This window comes from Phycodurus eques, chromosome 3 (genome assembly GCF_024500275.1).
Source record: "Phycodurus eques isolate BA_2022a chromosome 3, UOR_Pequ_1.1, whole genome shotgun sequence".
In the NCBI taxonomy this organism is placed as follows: domain Eukaryota; kingdom Metazoa; phylum Chordata; class Actinopteri; order Syngnathiformes; family Syngnathidae; genus Phycodurus; species Phycodurus eques.
The window spans coordinates 21,067,076-21,085,976 of record NC_084527.1 but is presented as its reverse complement, the minus strand read 5'-3'; the positions used below and the strand labels follow the sequence as shown (position 1 = coordinate 21,085,976).

Genomic DNA, 18,901 nt, shown 5'->3' with positions numbered 1-18,901 from the left:
ACCAATTCATTATTGTAAGTAAACATATGTGAAGCAATTATATGGTATTTATAAATATATATTCTTTTTTTTGTTTTTGTTTTTAAAAAGAAAAAAACTGAGGTGATAAAGCAAAAAAAGATGATTTTTTTTTTTTTGGTTCAGAATTTTTGGGTAGCCAGTGGTCCTGTATCCCACAACTTGTAGCAGTGGTGGTTTCTGGCATGTGCGATATGTGCAACCGCAAAGTTTTGCCACACCTTCCTTACAGAGTCCCATTACCAATGTGTGGATTCACCTTGGCAAGTGCCACTCTCATATAATTTTTCCCAAGAAAGTCTGTTGTTTTTCTTTATTTTCTTGGCGACCATCCTCGAAGCGGATCGCTCACAAAGATAACGTTGAACCAACCGTAATGTCAAAGTCTTTCTTAGCAATGACAACTTGCGCTACGCTTTGGTGACAGCAAAAGGTTGACCTCCGCTGAACCCCTGAGACTGTCTCACCATCTCCTTTGGGCTTTGTCAAGAACCACTGCATATGAATGAAGTATCTACAGCTGAGGTCACCAACATGACATTGACGATGATTATTTCCTTATTTATAATAACATATAATTCAAGGTAATCTGAGCAAATGTGCAATTTCAGAACTGTGTATCAAACGGGTAACCCTTGCATTAAACAGTAAATCACAAGATGTGACTCCGTTTCCAAAAATCCGACATTTCAGTATTTCTCTTGGGCTATCTTGACTACCGCCACGAGGTGGCGGTAAGATGCCTTGCTTGCAACAAATGCGTTGTGACGTCGTCGTGGACAAAAAGGGCGGAAAGAAGAATAAGGAAGTGCTCGGAAACGCTTGGAAGAGGAGCAAGCACGAGTTTCAACTTGTGTACGTTGTGCGATCGTTGAACTACAGCGCCAAAATGCTGAAAGATTTGGTAAGGGAGCGACTCATTACGGCGGCGGACGAAATCTTCGGACTGTTTGAAACAACGATCGCGTCGTACGAGGAGCAACTTTGTCGAGCGAGAGAGGAGACCGAGCGACACCGGCGGCAACTTGAAGCTGTTTGCAAGACTCAAATTGTCATACGCATCGAAGGTATGCTCACTAAACGTCCACTTAACATTGTCAACAGTTCGTCACCCAATAAGGGTGTTTAAAAAAACAAACAAACTAATTTCCTCTTTTACAAAAAAAGGCGACACCGTAGTATTGGGAGTTGGTTAGAATTATATTCAGTTTATTTCAGCACATTTCCGGTCTAGGAAAATTTAATTTGCTGTCAAACATTGACACGTGCAAAACGCCTGTATGTGTAAATCTGGTATAATATGATCACTTTTGCTTCATGGTCATGTTCGGCAAACAAAACAGACGGCAGCCATTTTGATTTTATCAATCAGCCAATCGGAACACAGCCTTGGCGTCACGTGACTGCCGGAAGTGGTAAAACCTAATCAAAATATAAATACGGTCTGTATATTAGTCAATTCAACTTTATTCCGTAAGTATTTAAAAGGCATACCAGTGTTTTACAAAGCAATATATAACACCAAAGACAAAAAAAGTGAACATTAAACAGAACGGTAGATCAAGCCTTGGCTTCAGCAGACAGCAGTTCTTGAGCAATTTAGTAGTATTGTAATATATGTAATTATGAGAGTACACCTTTAAGAGCGGAGGTGGGGTTAAGACTGGGGAGGTGTGAGTTGTGGCCGACAGCAGCTCGTTGTTGTGAGGTCCTTGTGTTGCCAAAGCGACTGAAATGCAGTGGTGACTCCCTTCGTCCTTGACCGTTACCGATGGCATACCGGTATTTTATTTTTTTTTCAAAACCAAGGGAGCACCCAAGTGTGAAATACTAAACAAAGAGCCACAACGGAAGGTACCTCTATTAAACAAACCAGGAGTTTACATACACTATATAAAAAAGACCCATACACTTGTTCTCACTGAGAACTAGTCTGATTTCATACACTTGTTCTCACTGAGAACAAGTGTATGAAATCAGACTATGGTAAACTTTTCCTCTTTTAGGACAACTAGGATTACCAAAATTGTCTCATTTGCTAAATGCCAGAATAATAGATATTTTTTGGGGGGAGAACTTTTCATTACTTTCTTCAAAGTCAGAAGTTTACACACAGTAAGTTTGTTGAAACTTGTAAAGTGAAATGTCTTGCTAGCAATTTGAAAACCGCAAACCCTCCCTTTAATGATACTGGACACGACTTAGATGATAACTACATGAGTTAACAAGTCTTGCATGTTTATATTTACATTTGAACATCAGAATTTTCAAGAAAGTGTGCCCATTTGTTTTGCTCTTTCTTTTTAAAAACGTTTTTTTATTTATTTATTTATTTTTTTTTTTTTTAAATAACATTTGCGCAAACCTGGTGACTGACCACAATGTAAAGGAGTGGCCACCTCATGAAGAAAATATAATGGAGGAAGACCTGAAGATAGTTACATTTGGCTTCAAGGATTATATGTTGTTTGAATTGGGAAAACAGAATGGCAACCTGCAATATTTGGAACGCAAAGTATCATCCTAACTACAGTATGACATCTGGTGTTTTTTTTTTTTGTTACAGTAAAACCCACAAAGCTACAGTATGTCAAATTCACTATTTAGCTCTCTGGTCGGTTGTGCGTTTAATTGAGAAGACAAAGTAATAGCCAATACTAGATGTGTATACTGTAGATGCGTGTACGAGTGCAAATTGGCAAAAGTGCAATTATAGGTTGTGACTCATGGCTTGCTTAACCCAAGTAATGACCTGACGCCACTAGCTTGAAATTTAGTAACTTTCAGGTGGGGACTTGAGATTTACTTATGTCTTCCACATATTTGACTTAACCTGTGGTGCTTAGGTTGGTCAAGAATATAGCTGAAAGTTACAGTATTTCTGTTTGGAAAAACATCAATTTGACCAGTCTGACTCTTACCACATCTCATATTTGGTCCATGTGAGCTGAACTGTGTTTATGTTGCTTGCATCCTGTAGATCTTCAAAGGCTGATTACTCACCAAGAAGAACTTCCCACTCAGCTGCAAGAGCAGCCACAGCCCCCCAACGTTGAAGAGGAAAAGGAGGAGGCCAGTGTCAGTGTGTTGCCACTGAATGGCGTTTCTGTGGAAGAGTGTAAAGAGGAACCACCCGAGCCATCACAGCTTCCTCTTGACACTCTGAGTGGAGACCACAGTGGAGAACAACCACCAGACATCCCCTTGGGTCCATTTACACAAAGTGACCACACGCAAGAACCTTTGAGGAGCAACACGGGTTGTGAAGGTGACAGCGAACAGCCGGAATGCTCTAAAAAGAAGATGACTCTTGGAAAAAAGAGTCCTGGCAAAACGAGTCCTTGCAAAAGGAGACCTGTCAAAAAGAGTCCTGTCAAAAAGAATCCTGTCAAAAAGAGTCCTGGCAAAAAGAGTTATGGCAAAAAGAGTTATGCCAAAAAGAGTCCTGGCAAAAAGAGTCTTGGCAAAAAGACAACTCTAAAGCGCAAGAAACACCCAACACGTAAAGAAAACTACAAATGCTCAATTTGTGATAAAAGGTTTGCTCGAAACGGACATAGGACAAGACACATGAAAACGCACACAGGAGAAAAACCCTTCGGTTGCTCAGTTTGTGGTAAAAAGTTCTCGCGAAAGGAACATCTGGAATTACATACAAGGACACACACTGGGGAAAAACCCTTTGGTTGCTCAGTTTGCGGCACAACGTTCTCTAGAAAAGAAAGCATGGAAATACACATGAGAAAACACACAGGAGAAAAACCCTATCGTTGCTCAATATGCAGTAAAAAGTTCAGTGTAAGGTCAAACTTGGGAACACATATGAGAATACACACAGGAGAAAAACCTTTCCATTGTTTAGTGTGTGGTGAAAGCTATGCTCATAGCAACAGTTTGACTCTACACATGCGGACACACAAAAAGTAAAAATAAAGGTTTTACAATAGTCCTCATAGAGCTGAAATATCCAAAGCAGACCACGTATTGTTTTTATTAAATTTTAAATATCTGAAGTCCTGTAAATGCTGCTTAACTGGGCAGTTATTCAACCTTAACTCTTTTGAATGATAAACTGTCGGGATGTCACAATATTCGCAATATCACCATATTGCAGTATTAAAAGTTCCTCGATCTCATTGTGGTCTTGTCACGGTATAAAATAATGAGCCGTTGTCCTTTAAATTTAATTTTGGGTATAAGCTGGCATGTCGCTAAACTGGGCTACTACAGCTCTAATTTCACTTCCTTGTTACGTATATAAGCACCTGATTCACAACAAATACACTTATTGGCTAACTCGCCCACGTGACCGAAATGCGGCGGTGAATACGGAAGTCTACAAAATGTCTACGAAACGGCATCTGTGCCCCGGCTGTAACTAGGTGATGTAAGGGCGTGCGTTAATCGTCCTATGAAAAGAATTGTTGAGACAACTGATGTGAATTGCAGGACACATCAGTCATCATCACCTCGCCTGTCTGAGAATCAATCGAGCGAGACGCGCCCCTCACGTCGGCTTCCGTCCCCTCAAGTGTAACAAAGCCGGGCATGAGTCCAACGGGAGCCATTACCGGCACCGATGTGCCCCCCGTCGGGCCGGGAACGGCTGCGGGTGGGGTACTAGGTCCACCTCCCTTCCGACCTCAGATCAGACGAGACGACCCGCTGAGTTTAAGCATATCACGAAACAGAGAAAAAGAAACTAAAAAGGATTTCTGGTTATTTTATTTATTGTTACTTGGCTCTTTCTGTATTTACAGTATATACCTGTGTGGGTGTTAAGAGTGTGCTTGTGTTTCTGACTTGACTTGAATTTTTGCAAAGGAATCACTGTTCGTAGGCAGTATCCAATTTCTAATGCTATTTACAAAATGACAATAAATACTGACAAATTGGTGAACAGACAATTTCTCAATTGACATTTTGTTATTGTCAACATAGTGTGATTATTGCTGCAGTAATAATAGCTTTTTATACAAATGTAAACGTTGGCTGAACGGGGATAGACGTGCACAGTAAAATATGATTTTCATAAAAACCTGTGGGAATACACTCATAAATGTCTCAAGCCTATCGAGGACTCGGCCAGCAAGAAAAGGAGAGTTCTTTTGGTTTACCTCTTCGCCCCACCTGTACAGTGAAAATTTCTGCAATACCAATTCCCATGATATCGCAATAATTATCGTACCGTGCGATTTAATACCACGAGGAAACTGAACCGTGCAAATATAATACCATTACATCCCTAGTAAACTGACTTTTACTGACTATTTCTATACACGTGACAGTACAGCATTATAAAATATGTACCGGTACAAAAAATTCAAACATACAAAATGTAAAGAGAAGCTATACTTTTATAGCAGTTGGATTAAGCGTGGGTCAGTTTTGTAAAAGTAAGTGACGCTGTGTGGCAGCTGAAAATCAGGTAGCACATTTCATTTTTTTTAACGCTTTCACCCTGGATGCAGTTCGCCTGGAAGTGTAATAATTGATTAGACAGGGTTTCACCTCTTTGAGCTCCTTTGCATTTTAAGCAACTTTGCATCGTTCATGTTTTTTTATCCAGTAGCTTAGCAAGTTAGCTAGTTGAAAGCCTGAGTTGAACTGTAGTGATAAATCAAGACATATTTCCCTTTGAGTCTATATGTGTCTACATGCTGCATCCATTTATTGTTGTTTCTTTTCAACAGTGTTTAATACGACATGATTATTACCAATATGTATTTTTGTAACTCAAGTTGCATAGTATGCAATTTCAATAAATATCACCAAAAATCAAGCTTCACTGTTTTTGGGAGGAACCATATTGTTAGCTATGTGTCTAGCTAAACTGCAAGGATTACAATTATGTAATATGATATACTAGCCTTTATTAGGATTCTCATACAGACTATTATAGGTCAGTGAAAGAAAAAGTAACTGCCTGGCACTCTAGCCACATGCCTGTTCCATAGACAAATATAGTGCAGCTTAGCGTATCTCTAATACAAATAATGGCTGGCAATATGTAGGCAATAAACTTTTTTTTTTTTTTTTTAATTTGAAAAATGTAGATAGTGTTTTTGTTGCATAATTCACAATGTTGAAAACATTACTCTTGTCGTTTATTATTAATTAAAAGAAAGACAAATGATTGGTGTTGCACATAAAAGTAAAGATTCTAGCTGTTGATTTTTCATTTGAAATATCATTGAACGTGTTCCTGTTTAGATGAAACACATTTTTGTTTTGCATTCTGTTCCCGTACTGTACCCGATGTGAACGGAACCTTGACCTTAAAATTACGGTAGGTACAGAATTATGATTTTTGGTTTACCAATAAACCCTTAGAAATTTCAAATAAATGTGGTTTCACACATAACAGGCCCGTGAAGGGAAACCTTAACTTCCATGTGACACACAGTGAAAACAAGTTTGTCACCCCTATTCTTTGAAGTTAGCGCTATGTACAATTTAATTATTTTTAAAATGTATTTATTATTATTTTTTTAAGAGGTTAATGTTCATACATCTGAATCAGACCATGTATTGTTTTTATTGAAGTGACAAAGCTCTTTTTAAAAATGCTCTGTTTGATTCACTGGTGTTCGTGTTGCACTTGTGGCTGCACCAAGAAAGTGATGAACTGCTGTGTGTGAGACAATCAAATGGTCATTTTCCAAATAATTCACAATTCGCGGTGTTCTTAAAATGTAAACATCACATGTAAAGGGTACCGCCACAGCCGCATGATGGCGACCATTTGACGTCACTGATGCGTTGCCGCCATAAAATCTCCATCAAAGGAGAAAACGTTAGAACTTAGCATTGCAAGCTGCGATGAAAACTTTTCATTCTCTGACATACAGGTATCTTAAAGTCAAGTTTCTCGCTATAAGCTTTATTAATGCTCCTTGATTCATGTATTTTCACATGTAGACCAGGGGTCACCAACCTTTTTGAAACAGAGCTAACAGTGCTACCAGTTTGATACAGACTTTTGAAATCGCCATTATTTCTATTTTATTATAAACTAATTAAGTTTATTCATCTATTTGAAGACAATGATATTGTTCATGATTTCTCACAATGATTATTATTTAACAAGGTAGAAATCAGAATCATCTTTATTTGCCAAGTATGTCCAAAACACACAAGGAATTTGTCTCCGGTAGTTGGAGCCTGCTCTAGTACGACAGACAGTCAATTTACAGAACACTTTGGAGACATAAAGACATTGACAAAAAACAATTGTGCAAAAAGATGCAGAGTCCTCTTGCACTTAGAGCAGTTCGAATGACTAATATTGCAGTAGTCCGGTGCAATGACCATTGTGCAAAGGGTGCCGAGACTTCAAGGAGTGTATGCGGTTTAAAGTGACGAGTAGTGCGATCATCTGGGACAATGTCGGTTGTGCAAATGTTACAGATACTCCTCAATCAGTGTGCAAATGGAGCAGATGCTACTCTGGCATGAGTGGCCAGTATATGCAAATAGTGCAGCATGGCGAGACAACTACAGTGAGTGCACGAGTAATACATAATTGGCCCCACAGAAATGTGACAACGAACTCAAGTCAAAAAATTGCCAGCTTATTGTAATGGAATTATAGGTTAGGTGTTTAAGAAGTTGATCGCAAGAGGGAAGAAGCTGTTGGAATGTCTACTAGTTCTAGTTTGCGTTGATCGGTAGCGCCTACCTGAGGGAAGGAGCTGGAAGAGCTGGTGACCGGGGTGCGGAGGGTCCGCATAGATCAATATCAATATGCAACACTTCATTTCTATGAATCTCTATAATTGATTTCCTTTTCCAGCAGGGATCATTTTTTTAAATACTTGTAGACATTTGTAGAAATAAAATGTTACATACTGATATCTGTATCCTACCCCGTTGTTGATAATTATTGTGAGAAATCATTAATATGATCAGTATCTTCACATGGATCACTATAACTAATGATTAATAATATCCTATAACCAAAGGTAATTTCTGCAAATGTGTTATTTTTACAGGTGTGTATCAAACTGTGAGCCTTTCGCATGAATCAGTCAGTTGCAAAAAGGTCGGTGACCCCTGCGGCCTACAGGATCTCTCTTGAGCTGTCGTCAAACATCCGTCCCCGTTGACGTGTTGGTTTTAAAATAAACTTAATTTAAACAGAAGTAACTCAATTTTAGAGTCCACTTGAACATAAGATTAGTATTACATTAAATAAAAGAAAAGGCAAAATGTAACTAAATAACTCGACGGCACGTAAACACTCAAGCGTCTTCGTGTAGTCTGGAAACCTCGTGGCTGGTCTGTTGCTTTAAATATTGCTGCTCTACTTAAGGATTGTGGGTAAACAAAAAAAAAATCCCTTTCGGAAAGGTTGCTCCGAAGTAACCTCCGCCAAAGGTGACATCGAGGCAGCTTTCGTCAGCATTTTGGAGAACTCGGACGACCTTTCCTCCAAGTACTTCCGGTTGATGTCGAATAGGAAAGGAAGGTTCGTAAGGCAGAAGAGGGGCCATTGTGTTGTGCGTTCATCTTTGTGTTCTTGTGTACTCGTTTATAACTGTACTTTACATCAAAATGTTGAAAGAGTTGGTAAGGGAGCGACTCATTGCGGCCGCCGACGAAATCTTTGGGCTGTTTGAAAAAACGATCGCGTCCTACGAGGAGCAACTTCGTCGCGGGAGAGAGGAGACCGAGCGACACCGACGACAACTGGAAGCCGTTTGCAAGACTCAAGTTGTGATACGCATCGAAGGTCTGTTCACATAACTCCCACCTGACAGTTTCAACACTGTATTTATCTAAGAAGGGCGTTAAAACTACACTTAGGAGCTCTCCAAAAGGCGAACCCCAACAGTTGGGTGGGTGCAGGACTTTAACGTGATGGAGCCGGCGGGCGAACTTCGGGCCGCCCACATTTTGGACACATCAGCCTATCTCAGCCTGACACGTCCATGGCAGAAGGCGAGGAGGACATTTCCTCACTGAACATCCTTTTATGTCTATATGAAAAGTCGACAATAATGAGGGAAACTAGTGATTATGAAACATGTCGGAAGGCCTGTTGTTGAAAAATCTGACCGGTGAAGCGCCTACTTGAGGAAAGAAGAGCCACGTCATCCCACATGAAGCAGTTCTTTGCAGATTCATTTCTGCATGGTAGCTCGATTTTGTATTGATTGCATCACAAATACTTCTAAGACATTTGAAAGGAGTTCCCATGGGTGACAAGGGCGTTTCTGTAGGGTGCATGGTGGCATTGTGTGGCAGATGGGACTTTTGACTCACACCGCTGGGTGTCATGACAGGGTCTCCCGGCCAAAAGTGTCTCGTCGCTTAATCTCCCAAAAATGCGACCGATCGTCACCAACATTTATGTGTACAACCCTATTTATGACCACCTGCGCCTCTGAAATGATCAGAACAATTGGCCCTGTGTTTATGGTTTTATGGCCGCTAAGCGTTTCCACGTCAGCCACGTCATCCCACATTAGGAAGTGCTTTGTAGAGTCATTTCCGCACATATAAACGGATTTCGTCAGCTCAATTTTGTATTGACGCCACCACAAATGCCTCTAATATGTCAAAGGAGTACCTATGGATGACACAGGCGTTTCTGTAGGTGGCATTGTGTGACAGACAGGAGAACTTGGCCGCAGGCTGTCATTACTTCAGATGACGAGGGCAAAAAGCGTTACATCGCGTAATGTCCCAAAATTGTCACCGATCTTCACCAAAATGTATGTGTACTTCCCTATTTATGCCCTCTTACACCTCAGAAAAAATCGGAACATTCGGCTCAGTATTTAGGATTTTATGGACCAAAAGAAATATCTAAAATGGTTTCATAGAATTGGAAATAACTGCCAGTTTCACATTTATTTATTTGTTTAACCTGTCCTGTTCAGCTGCATGGCCATGCATAATTAGCGACAATTTTTAATCTTCTCACAAATCTTGCCACTTCCTGGTCCACCACACTTGCCTCTTCTACTCTCCCTTCTCTAAGAAAAGGTCATGAACTAAAGTCATCAATTCTTTTTTTTAATGTATTTCTTATAGAGGGGGTTAGAGGCATTTGAAGTGCTCATTCCATTTTTGTTTTAATTATACCAAGATGGCGGCCACTTATCACGTTGCTAGAACAAGTAACAGTGTGGGAATCACTAATGTAAGTCATATGTGACTCTCCAGCATGAAACTGATTGGAAGTCACGTGTGTTTTTATCCAGATACATTTTCTGAAAAGGCAAACATTTCCATTTTAAAAAAAGAGGTTGGGGAAAAAAATTCCTGATCCAGGCACTCAGTGGGAAAACAAATGTAAAAAGCCTTTATTTTTTAGGGCTCAGCCATTAAAAAACACCAACGCGTATCATTCCGCTGGGCTTCATCAGGGTGTTGGACCTGGTCGTGTGACTTCTGATCGGTTTCATGCTGGAGAGTCACATATTACGGTATATTTGAGCCGTGTGATTTCAACTGTGTTTGTGTTGCTTGTCTCCTGCAGATGTCCAACAGCTGATTGGTCGTCAGGAAGAACTCCCCCCTCAACTGCAATGGGGGAGCTCCAGTTTGAAGCAGGATAACCTACAGGACCCCTGTGTTAAAGAAGAAAAGAAGGATCCACATGACCCCCGTGTTAAAGAAGAAAAGAAGGATCCACAGCCTCTCCATTTTAAAGAGGAAGCGGGAGTGGCTGATATCGGCATGTTGCCACTGACTGGTGTTTCTGCGGAGAGTGAAAACCACGAAGACAAACAACCCGAGTCGTTACAGCTTCATCATCACAGCCCAAGTGGAGACCACTGTGGAGGACCACCACCAGACAACCTCTTCACTCCACTGTCGCACAATGATGACATAGAAGAACCTTCGAGGAACGACGCATACTGCGAAGGTGACGAGAAACAGTTGAAATGTGCTAAAAAGGAGACAACTATTGGCAGCAAGCAAAGGTGTAATATTAAGGTTACCTGCTCAATTTGTGGTAAAAGGTTTGGTAAAAAAAATACAATTAGACACATGAGAACACACACGGGAGAAAAACCCTTTTGTTGCTCAATTTGCGGGAGAAGATTCACTTTAAAGCCAAGCATGAAAACCCACATGAGAACACACACAGGAGAGAAACCCTTTACTTGCTCATTATGTGGTAAAACATTCTCTCAAAAGGATTATGTGGCAATACACATGAGAACACACACAGGAGAAAAACCTTTTAGTTGCTCAGTATGTGGGAAAAGATTCATTGCAAAGCGAATTATGGTAGCACACATGAAAGAACATACAGGAGAAATACCCTTTCGTTGCTCAGTTTGTGGTAAAGGATTTTTCCTTAAGTCAATGATGGTTCGCCACATGACAACACACACAGGAGAAAAACCCTTTTGTTGCTCAGTATGTGGGAACAGATTTGTTTCAAAGCGAAACATGTTAACACACATGAGAACACACACAGGAGAAAAACCCTTTTGTTGCTCAAGTTGTGGCCGAACATTCACCCAAAAGTCAACCATGGTAAACCACATGAGAACACATACGAAAACAAACCTTTAGTTGCTCAGTTTCTGGTGAAACATTCTCTCAAAAAGGAGCAATGGAATCACACACATGAGAAGACACAAGGGCGACAACCCCTTTCACGGCTCCGTTCGTGGTAAAACTTTCACGCATGAGAAGATGGCACACCGGATGCTGGTGGTGTTTGGCTCTACATATGTGTGTGAACAGACTTTTAGTGTGATGAACACCTACAGATCCCAGCTGAGTGATGAACACCTCAGATGTGTTCTGAGAAGTGCATCTGGTCCTGGCATGGGCCGTCTGTCAAATTTTAAGAGTCGATGTGGTCCCTGAGCCAAAACGTTTGCCCACCCTAGTTCAAGACACTTTCAAGAAGCCTATACTTAATCACATCTAGAATGTTATTTTTTTTTAAACATGTCAAAACGTATTTAAAAATCTGTTATCTTTCCAATACTATTGGGCGTGACTGCATCTTCTTAAAATGTTAAGTTATGTTTATGTCGGTGTATCTATCTTTTCTATCAATCTTTATGTATTTGTCTGTGTATTTTTTTTTTTAGCTTTCTAGGTGCTCCTTTTCCTTGATTTCTTAATTTTTGAATGTGGACGGATATATGATGGATGATCTGAACGGAGTTTTTTTCTCCAATTTGTCAATAATGCTATAAACATACATTAAGGACACGAATAAATAAAAGTTAAAGAATTAAACTCTTTGTCATACCTTTTGCTTGGTAATATTAGTAATTCTTTGGAGAGGATGAAGAATATATGCTTGTGAGTATTGTATTCTATGTGTTGCGCCATCATTTTACTTCAGATGCTTTTAGGGTTATAACAACGCCGCATAGATCCTATTCGTTAGCAAGTCACGACGTTTCCCATGATTGGTTAGTACAGTATTAAGACAGCGGACTGAAAGGCTGAGCTATGTGGTTGTTTTCAATACACAAAGTGTAAATTTCTTCGTAGGTCTATCTGCCAAACTGCTGTTAGTTGTGAAGTGAGTTGAGTTCACTGTCACCATACTGTTCCTCATATCTCAAGTTTGCACGAGCAATTCAAAGCAAAGAAATCATCCGAGCAACGGTTTGTATCGCGAAAAAAATTCGGGTCACTCGTACCTCGAGGCATCGAATTATTATTTACATGTAATAATATTCTACTGTTCTGTTTTTACTGTTCCAAGTTAGACTAAGAATAGTTGAATTAGGCTACATTTCAAGAAGGGCACCCCCGATCAGAACCCGAGCAGTGTTGTGTTAGTGGATTTTTGTGCCTGTTACAGACTGTCCATAACGAACACCATGTTCAAACATAAGCTTGTCCATCCATGCACTTGGCACCAGGATACCCTAGGCTGCAGTTCGGTGATCGACTTTGTGGTTGTGTCATTGGGCTTGCTGCCACATGTTTTGGACACTTGTGTGAGGAGAGAGGCGGAGCTATCAACCAATCAACTGTCAATAAGTCAAATACTCATCCATCCATCCATCCATCTATTTTCTGTACCTCTTTTTCCTCACTAGGGTCGCGGGTTTGCCAGAGCCTATCCCAGCTGATTCTGCGCGAGAGGCGGGGTACACCCTGAAGTGGTCGTCAGCCAATCGCAGGGCACATAGAAACAAACAACCAATCGCAGGGCACATTCACACCTCCGGGCAATTTAGAGTCTTCAATTATGCATGTTTTTGGGATGTGGGAGGAAACCGGAGTGCCCGGAGAAAACCCGTGGAGGCTTGGGGACAACATGCAAACTCCACACAGGCGGGGCAGGGATTTGAACCCCGGTCCTCAAAACTGTGAAGCAGATATGCTAACCAGTCGTCCACCATGCCACTCAAATAGTGATATCGGTAAAATTAATTGATTTTTCAAAAGACAATTCAGTAAGCCATGTCTTTACCGCTACTGATCAAATATATGACACTGACCCATATGTAATGCATATGTAATACATATGTCATACATTGTATATGTTTACATACTGTGTTTAAACATGTACACTATGGTGTGTGTGTGTGTGAATATTGCTTCCTTTTCCAGAGCAGCAGTTTGGCTCCAAGGACCACATCCATGGTGGGAGCCTGTACTAAAAACAGCTCACCATTGATGTGATATTGTGATTTCCTAGGAATGTTGTGGAAATTATAATTTGAAAATGTAAACACTTGGTTATAGAAACAAATTGCTGCATGTTAATATTTTATGTTTCCTGACTTGTTAAATCATTGTTGGTAATTACTGTGATCATCAGTGGCTTCACATAGATTAATCGTCTTTGCATCGGTAAAATTGTGAAGCGTAACAGGTATGATTGTATTTGACTTGGATTTAATCCCACTTGACGTGATGTCGTTTTAAAAAATAAACTATTCAAAACACAAGGAATACAATTTTAGAGTCCACTCGAATACTTGAGCACAACATTAGTATTAGATTAAATAAAGGAAAAGACAAAATGTATTGCTGACGTAATTATTTTTAAAACCTCTAACATAACACTCAAGCGTCTTCATGTAGTCTGGATATCTCGTCGTTGGTCTGTTGCTTTAAATATTGCTGCTCTACTAAAGGAGTGTGGGTAATTGATTTGATTTTGGGGAGAAAGGAAGGCGGAAGTGAAGTGGCTTGGCTGCGGGAAATACAAAATATGTTTATGGTGAAAGATACAGGACAAAAACGAGGAAGAGCTTGAGGGTGGCATACGGGTCATACCTCGGAGGCGAGGATCAATCTTCAATAACATGAGAAAAATCAGCAAAAAAGTTGATTGAACAAAACAGGTCAAAGCGGGTTGTAGCCTGTTTATCAGCATTATTGTCCTTTAAAAAACATGGTATCACAAAGTAGGTCAGATGCGTTATTTGAAATTCACGAGATATTGTATAGATTAAGTAAATTAGAGGCGAGCGTCAGGTTTATGTGGGTTCCAGCAAATAAAGGAATAAAGGGGATTGAAAAAGATGATTATTTTGCAAAACAAGCACTTCAACGAGAAGAATAGTTGGGAATACCTTTTGGCATGGGCGAGGTCAAGACTTATGTGAAAAACATAATCAAAAGAGAATGGCAAAAACTTTGGAATGAAGGTCACACAGGACGGCATTTCTATAAACCGCAGCGGGTAGAAACAGAAGGGAACAAACAATCAATCATAAGATTAAGATGAGGACATACAGGGCGGAATGGGAAAATGCATTTAAGTGGGAAGCATGGTAAAGGTTTGTGTGAATGTGGAGTAGAGGAGGAGCGTGTCGAACATGTTATTTGTTATTGTCAAAGTTATGGAGGCTACGAGATGAGTTGAAGAAAAGTGGGGTTCCACTATTTCATCTCATAAATGTGCTGAACACTGACATTACGATCAAAGCCTTGTTTCAGTTTTTAAATGAAACATGATTGATAAAGAGAATCTAGTCTAAAGTGTATTTTTTTTGTATTGATTTATTTTGCTCCCTACTACTGTACATGTGTATAGACGTACTCTGACCCACACTCCAGTACAGTAGATGGCGGTAATGCATCTTGAACGTTTGATGCCACCCGCCAACAAACGAAGAAAAAGAAGAAGCAGGAAGCATTCCTCAGCATTTTGGAGAACTCGGACGACCTTTCCTCCAAGTACTTCCGGTTGATGTCGAATAGGAAAGGAAGGTTCGTAAGGCAGAAGAGGGGCCATTGTGTTGTGCGTTCATCTTTGTGTTCTTGTGTACTCGTTTATAACTGTACTTTACATCAAAATGTTGAAAGAGTTGGTAAGGGAGCGACTCATTGCGGCCGCCGACGAAATCTTTGGGCTGTTTGAAAAAACGATCGCGTCCTACGAGGAGCAACTTCGTCGCGGGAGAGAGGAGACCGAGCGACACCGACGACAACTGGAAGCCGTTTGCAAGACTCAAGTTGTGATACGCATCGAAGGTCTGTTCACATAACTCCCACCTGACAGTTTCAACGTTTATTTCTCTAATAAGTACTTTAAAATTGCACCTAGGAGCGCTCCAAAAAACATCAACGCGTATCAGTCGACAGGGCTACATCAGGATGTTGGACCTGGCCATGTATTCGGTGTCATGCTGGAGAGTCACATATTACAGTTCCCTCCAAAAGTATTGGAACGGTAAATTCAATTGCTTTGTTTTTGTTGTGTACTGAAGACATTTGGGTTTCCGATCAAAAGATGAATATGAGACAAAAGTTCAGAATTCCAGCTTTCATTTCATGGTATTTACATCTAGATGTGTTTAACAACTCAGGACAGAGCACCTTTCGTTTGAAGCCCCCCAGTTTTCAAGTGAGCAAAAGTATTGGAACAGACATTATTAAATTAACTTCATGTGAATAACATTTCATATTTGGTGGCATAACCCTTATTTGCAATAACTGCATCAAGCCTGCGTGCGGCCCATTGACTTCGTCAGACTGTTGCATTCTTCATTTGAAATGCTTTTCCAGGACTTGACTGCAGCCTCTTTCAGTTTGTGTTTGTTTCTGGGGGTTTCGCCCCTTCAGTCTCCTCCTCAGGAGGTAAAATGCATGCTCTATTTGGTTAAGGTTAGTCTATGACCGTCAACTTTTTCCCCTTGATGAAGTCCTTTGTTGTGTTGGCAGTGTTTTTTGGGTCATTGTCTTGTTCCATGATGAAGCTTCTCCACATTAGTTTTGATGCATTTTTCTGTAAACTGCCAGACAAAATGGTTTTGTAGAATTTCAGAATTCATTCTGCTGCTACGATCATGAGTTACATCATCAATAAAGACTACTCAGCCTGTCCCAGAAGCAGCCATGCAATCCCAAGCCAGGACATTACCTCTACCATGCTTCACAGATGAACTTGTGTGTTTTGGATCATAAGCAGATCTTTCTTTCTCCATACTTTGGCCTTCCCATCACTTTGGTAGAGGTGAATCTTGGTCTCATCAGTCCAGAAACTTTTGTGGCTCATCTTTGTATTTCTTTGCAAAATCCTATCTGGCCTTCCGGTTCCTTTTACTGATGAGTGGTTTGTATCTTGTAGTATAGCCTCTATAGTTCTCTCAACGTCGTATTCGAACAGTGGATTGTGATACCTTCACCCCTGCCCTGTGGAGGTTGGCAAACCATTTTGTCTGGCAATTTAAAGGAAAATGCATCCAAACTACTTGAGAGAAGCTTCATTATGCAACAAGACAGTGACAGAAAACACACAGCCAACACAACAAAGGACTTCATCAGCCGCAAAATCACAATCAGAATCGTCTTTACTTTCCAAGAATGTCAAAAACATTTCAAATGAAGAATGCAACAGTCTGGTGACGTCAATAGGTCGCAGGCTTGATGTAGTTATTGCAAGTAAGGGTTATGCCACCAAATATTAAATATTATGCTCACTTCAAAAGTAGGTGGCTTCAAACAAAAGGTGCTCTGTCCTAATCTAGATATAAATATGAAATGAAAGCTGGAATTACGAACTTTTATCTCATATTCATCCATTGATCTGAAACCCAAATGTCTTCAGTATACAACAAAAACAAATGAATTGGCCGCTCCAATACTTTTGAAGGGGACTGTATATTTGATTCGTGTGAGCTAAACTGTGTTTGTGTTGCTTGTGTCCTGCAGATGTCCAACAGCTGATTGGTCGTCAGGAAGAACTCCCCCCTCAACCGCAATGGGGGAGCTCCAGTTTGAAGCAGGATGACCGACAGGGCCCCCATGTTAAAGAGGAAGAGGAGGATCCACAGCCTCCCCACGTTAAAGAGGAAGAGGGGGTGGCTGATATCGGCATGTTGCCACTGACTGGTGGTTCTGCGGAGAGCGAAAACCACGAAGACAAACAACCCGAGTCGTCACAGCTTCATCATCACAGCCCAAGTGGAGACCACTGTGGAGGACCACCACCAGACAACCTCTTCGCTCCACTGTCGCACAATGATGATATTGAAGAACCTTTGAGGAGTGACGCAAACTGCGAAGGTGACGACAAGCAGTTGAAATCTGCTAAAAAGGAGACAACTATCGGTAGCAAGCAAAGGTGTAATATTAAGGTTACCTGCTCAATTTGTGGTAAAAGGTTTGGTAAAGCAAATAAAATTGGACACATGAGAACACACACGGGAGAAAAACCCTTTTGTTGCTCAATTTGCGGTAGAAGATTCACTTTAAAGCCAAGCATGAAAACCCACATGAGAACACACACAGGAGAGAAACCCTTTGATTGCTCATTATGTGGTAAAGCGTTCTCTCAAAAGGATTACGTGGCAATACACATGAGAACACACACAGGAGAAAAACCTTTTAGTTGCTCAGTATGTGGGAAAAGATTCATTTCAAAGCGAAGCATGGTAGTACACATGAAAGTACACACAGGAGAAAAACCCTTTCGTTGCTCAGTTTGTGGTAAAGGATTTGTCCTTAACTCACTGATGATTCGACACATGACAACACACACAGGGGAAAAACCCTTTTGTTGCTCAGTATGTGGGAATAAATTTGTTACAAAGCGAAACATGTTAACACACATGAGAACACACACAGGAGAAAAACCCTTTTGTTGCTCAACTTGTGGCCGAACATTCGCCCAAAAGTCAACTATGGTAAACCACATGAGAACACACACAAAAACAGACCTTTAGTCGCTCAGTTCGTGGTGAAATATTCTCTAAAAAGGGAGGAATGGCATCACACACTTGAGAAGAGACAAAGGAGAAAACCCCTTTCATTGCTCATTTTGTGGTAAAACTTTCACTCATGAGAAAATTCAGACATGAAAACCTGTAGTTCAATTTGTGGTGAAAGCTATGTTAATAGGGCAAGTTTGATACTGTACATGCAGACACAAAACAGGGAGAATAAAAATTTTTCTGAGCACACTAGAAAGTGGTACGTGTGTGGGTGTTGGATAAAAGATTCGGTCATCTGAGTACTTCTAGACAGGTAGTCAAGCAGTCTTTACTTAAATCATCTTTATGTATCTGTCTTGTGTATTTTTTTTCGTTGCTTTATATGTGCTCCTTTTCCTTGATTCCTATATTTTTGAATGTGGACTGATGGAAGTTTTTTTCTCCAATTTGTCATTAATGCGATAAACATCCATGAAGGACAGAAATGAATAAAAGTTAAAGAATTAAACTCTTTGTCATGCTTTTTGTTTCTGTTCATATGCCACTCCTGGTGTGCACTCCTAGGCCAGCTAGGGGCAGTACAATACAGATATATGGATGGACATGGAGACATCATCACTCAATGCTAATAGTTATTAGCAGAGGATGAAGAACATGCTTGTATTGTGTTCTGTGTTGCACCATTGTTTTCCTTCAGACACCCGATTCTTTATTCCATTTATTTACATGGTGCCATGTTCACCTACTAAATTTGGTTTGTGTACATGAGGGAA

The 18,901-nt window shown here is 40.4% G+C and overlaps 2 protein-coding genes across 2 annotated transcripts; both read left to right on the top strand.

The window, feature by feature from the left end:
- The first annotated feature begins 757 nt into the window (after window positions 1-757).
- LOC133399566 (zinc finger protein OZF-like) lies at window positions 758-5,780 on the top strand. Its single transcript, XM_061671132.1, has 2 exons — window positions 758-1,085; window positions 2,999-5,780. Exons 1-2 carry the CDS (start codon window positions 758-760, stop codon window positions 3,943-3,945), a joined length of 1,275 nt encoding a protein of 424 aa, XP_061527116.1. The 3' UTR covers window positions 3,946-5,780.
- Window positions 5,781-15,156: 9,376 nt separating this feature from the next.
- Window positions 15,157-18,600, top strand: LOC133400194 (gastrula zinc finger protein XlCGF57.1-like). The gene is made up of 2 exons (XM_061672609.1): window positions 15,157-15,447; window positions 17,128-18,600. Exons 1-2 carry the CDS (start codon window positions 15,270-15,272, stop codon window positions 18,138-18,140), a joined length of 1,191 nt encoding a protein of 396 aa, XP_061528593.1. The 5' UTR covers window positions 15,157-15,269; the 3' UTR covers window positions 18,141-18,600.
- The last annotated feature ends 301 nt before the right edge of the window (window positions 18,601-18,901 follow it).

What these genes read in the sequence shown, in the direction of transcription:
- LOC133400194 (XM_061672609.1), top strand. Translation starts at nt 15,270, where the DNA reads ATGTTGAAAGAGTTGGTAAGGGAGCGACTCATTGCGGCCGCCGACGAA. An exon ending in AGTTGTGATACGCATCGAAG is followed by an intron (nt 15,448 to 17,127) that starts GTCTGTTCACAT and finishes TGTGTCCTGCAG; the next exon opens with ATGTCCAACAGCTGATTGGT.
- LOC133399566 (XM_061671132.1), top strand. Translation starts at nt 758, where the DNA reads ATGCCTTGCTTGCAACAAATGCGTTGTGACGTCGTCGTGGACAAAAAG. An exon ending in AATTGTCATACGCATCGAAG is followed by an intron (nt 1,086 to 2,998) that starts GTATGCTCACTA and finishes TGCATCCTGTAG; the next exon opens with ATCTTCAAAGGCTGATTACT.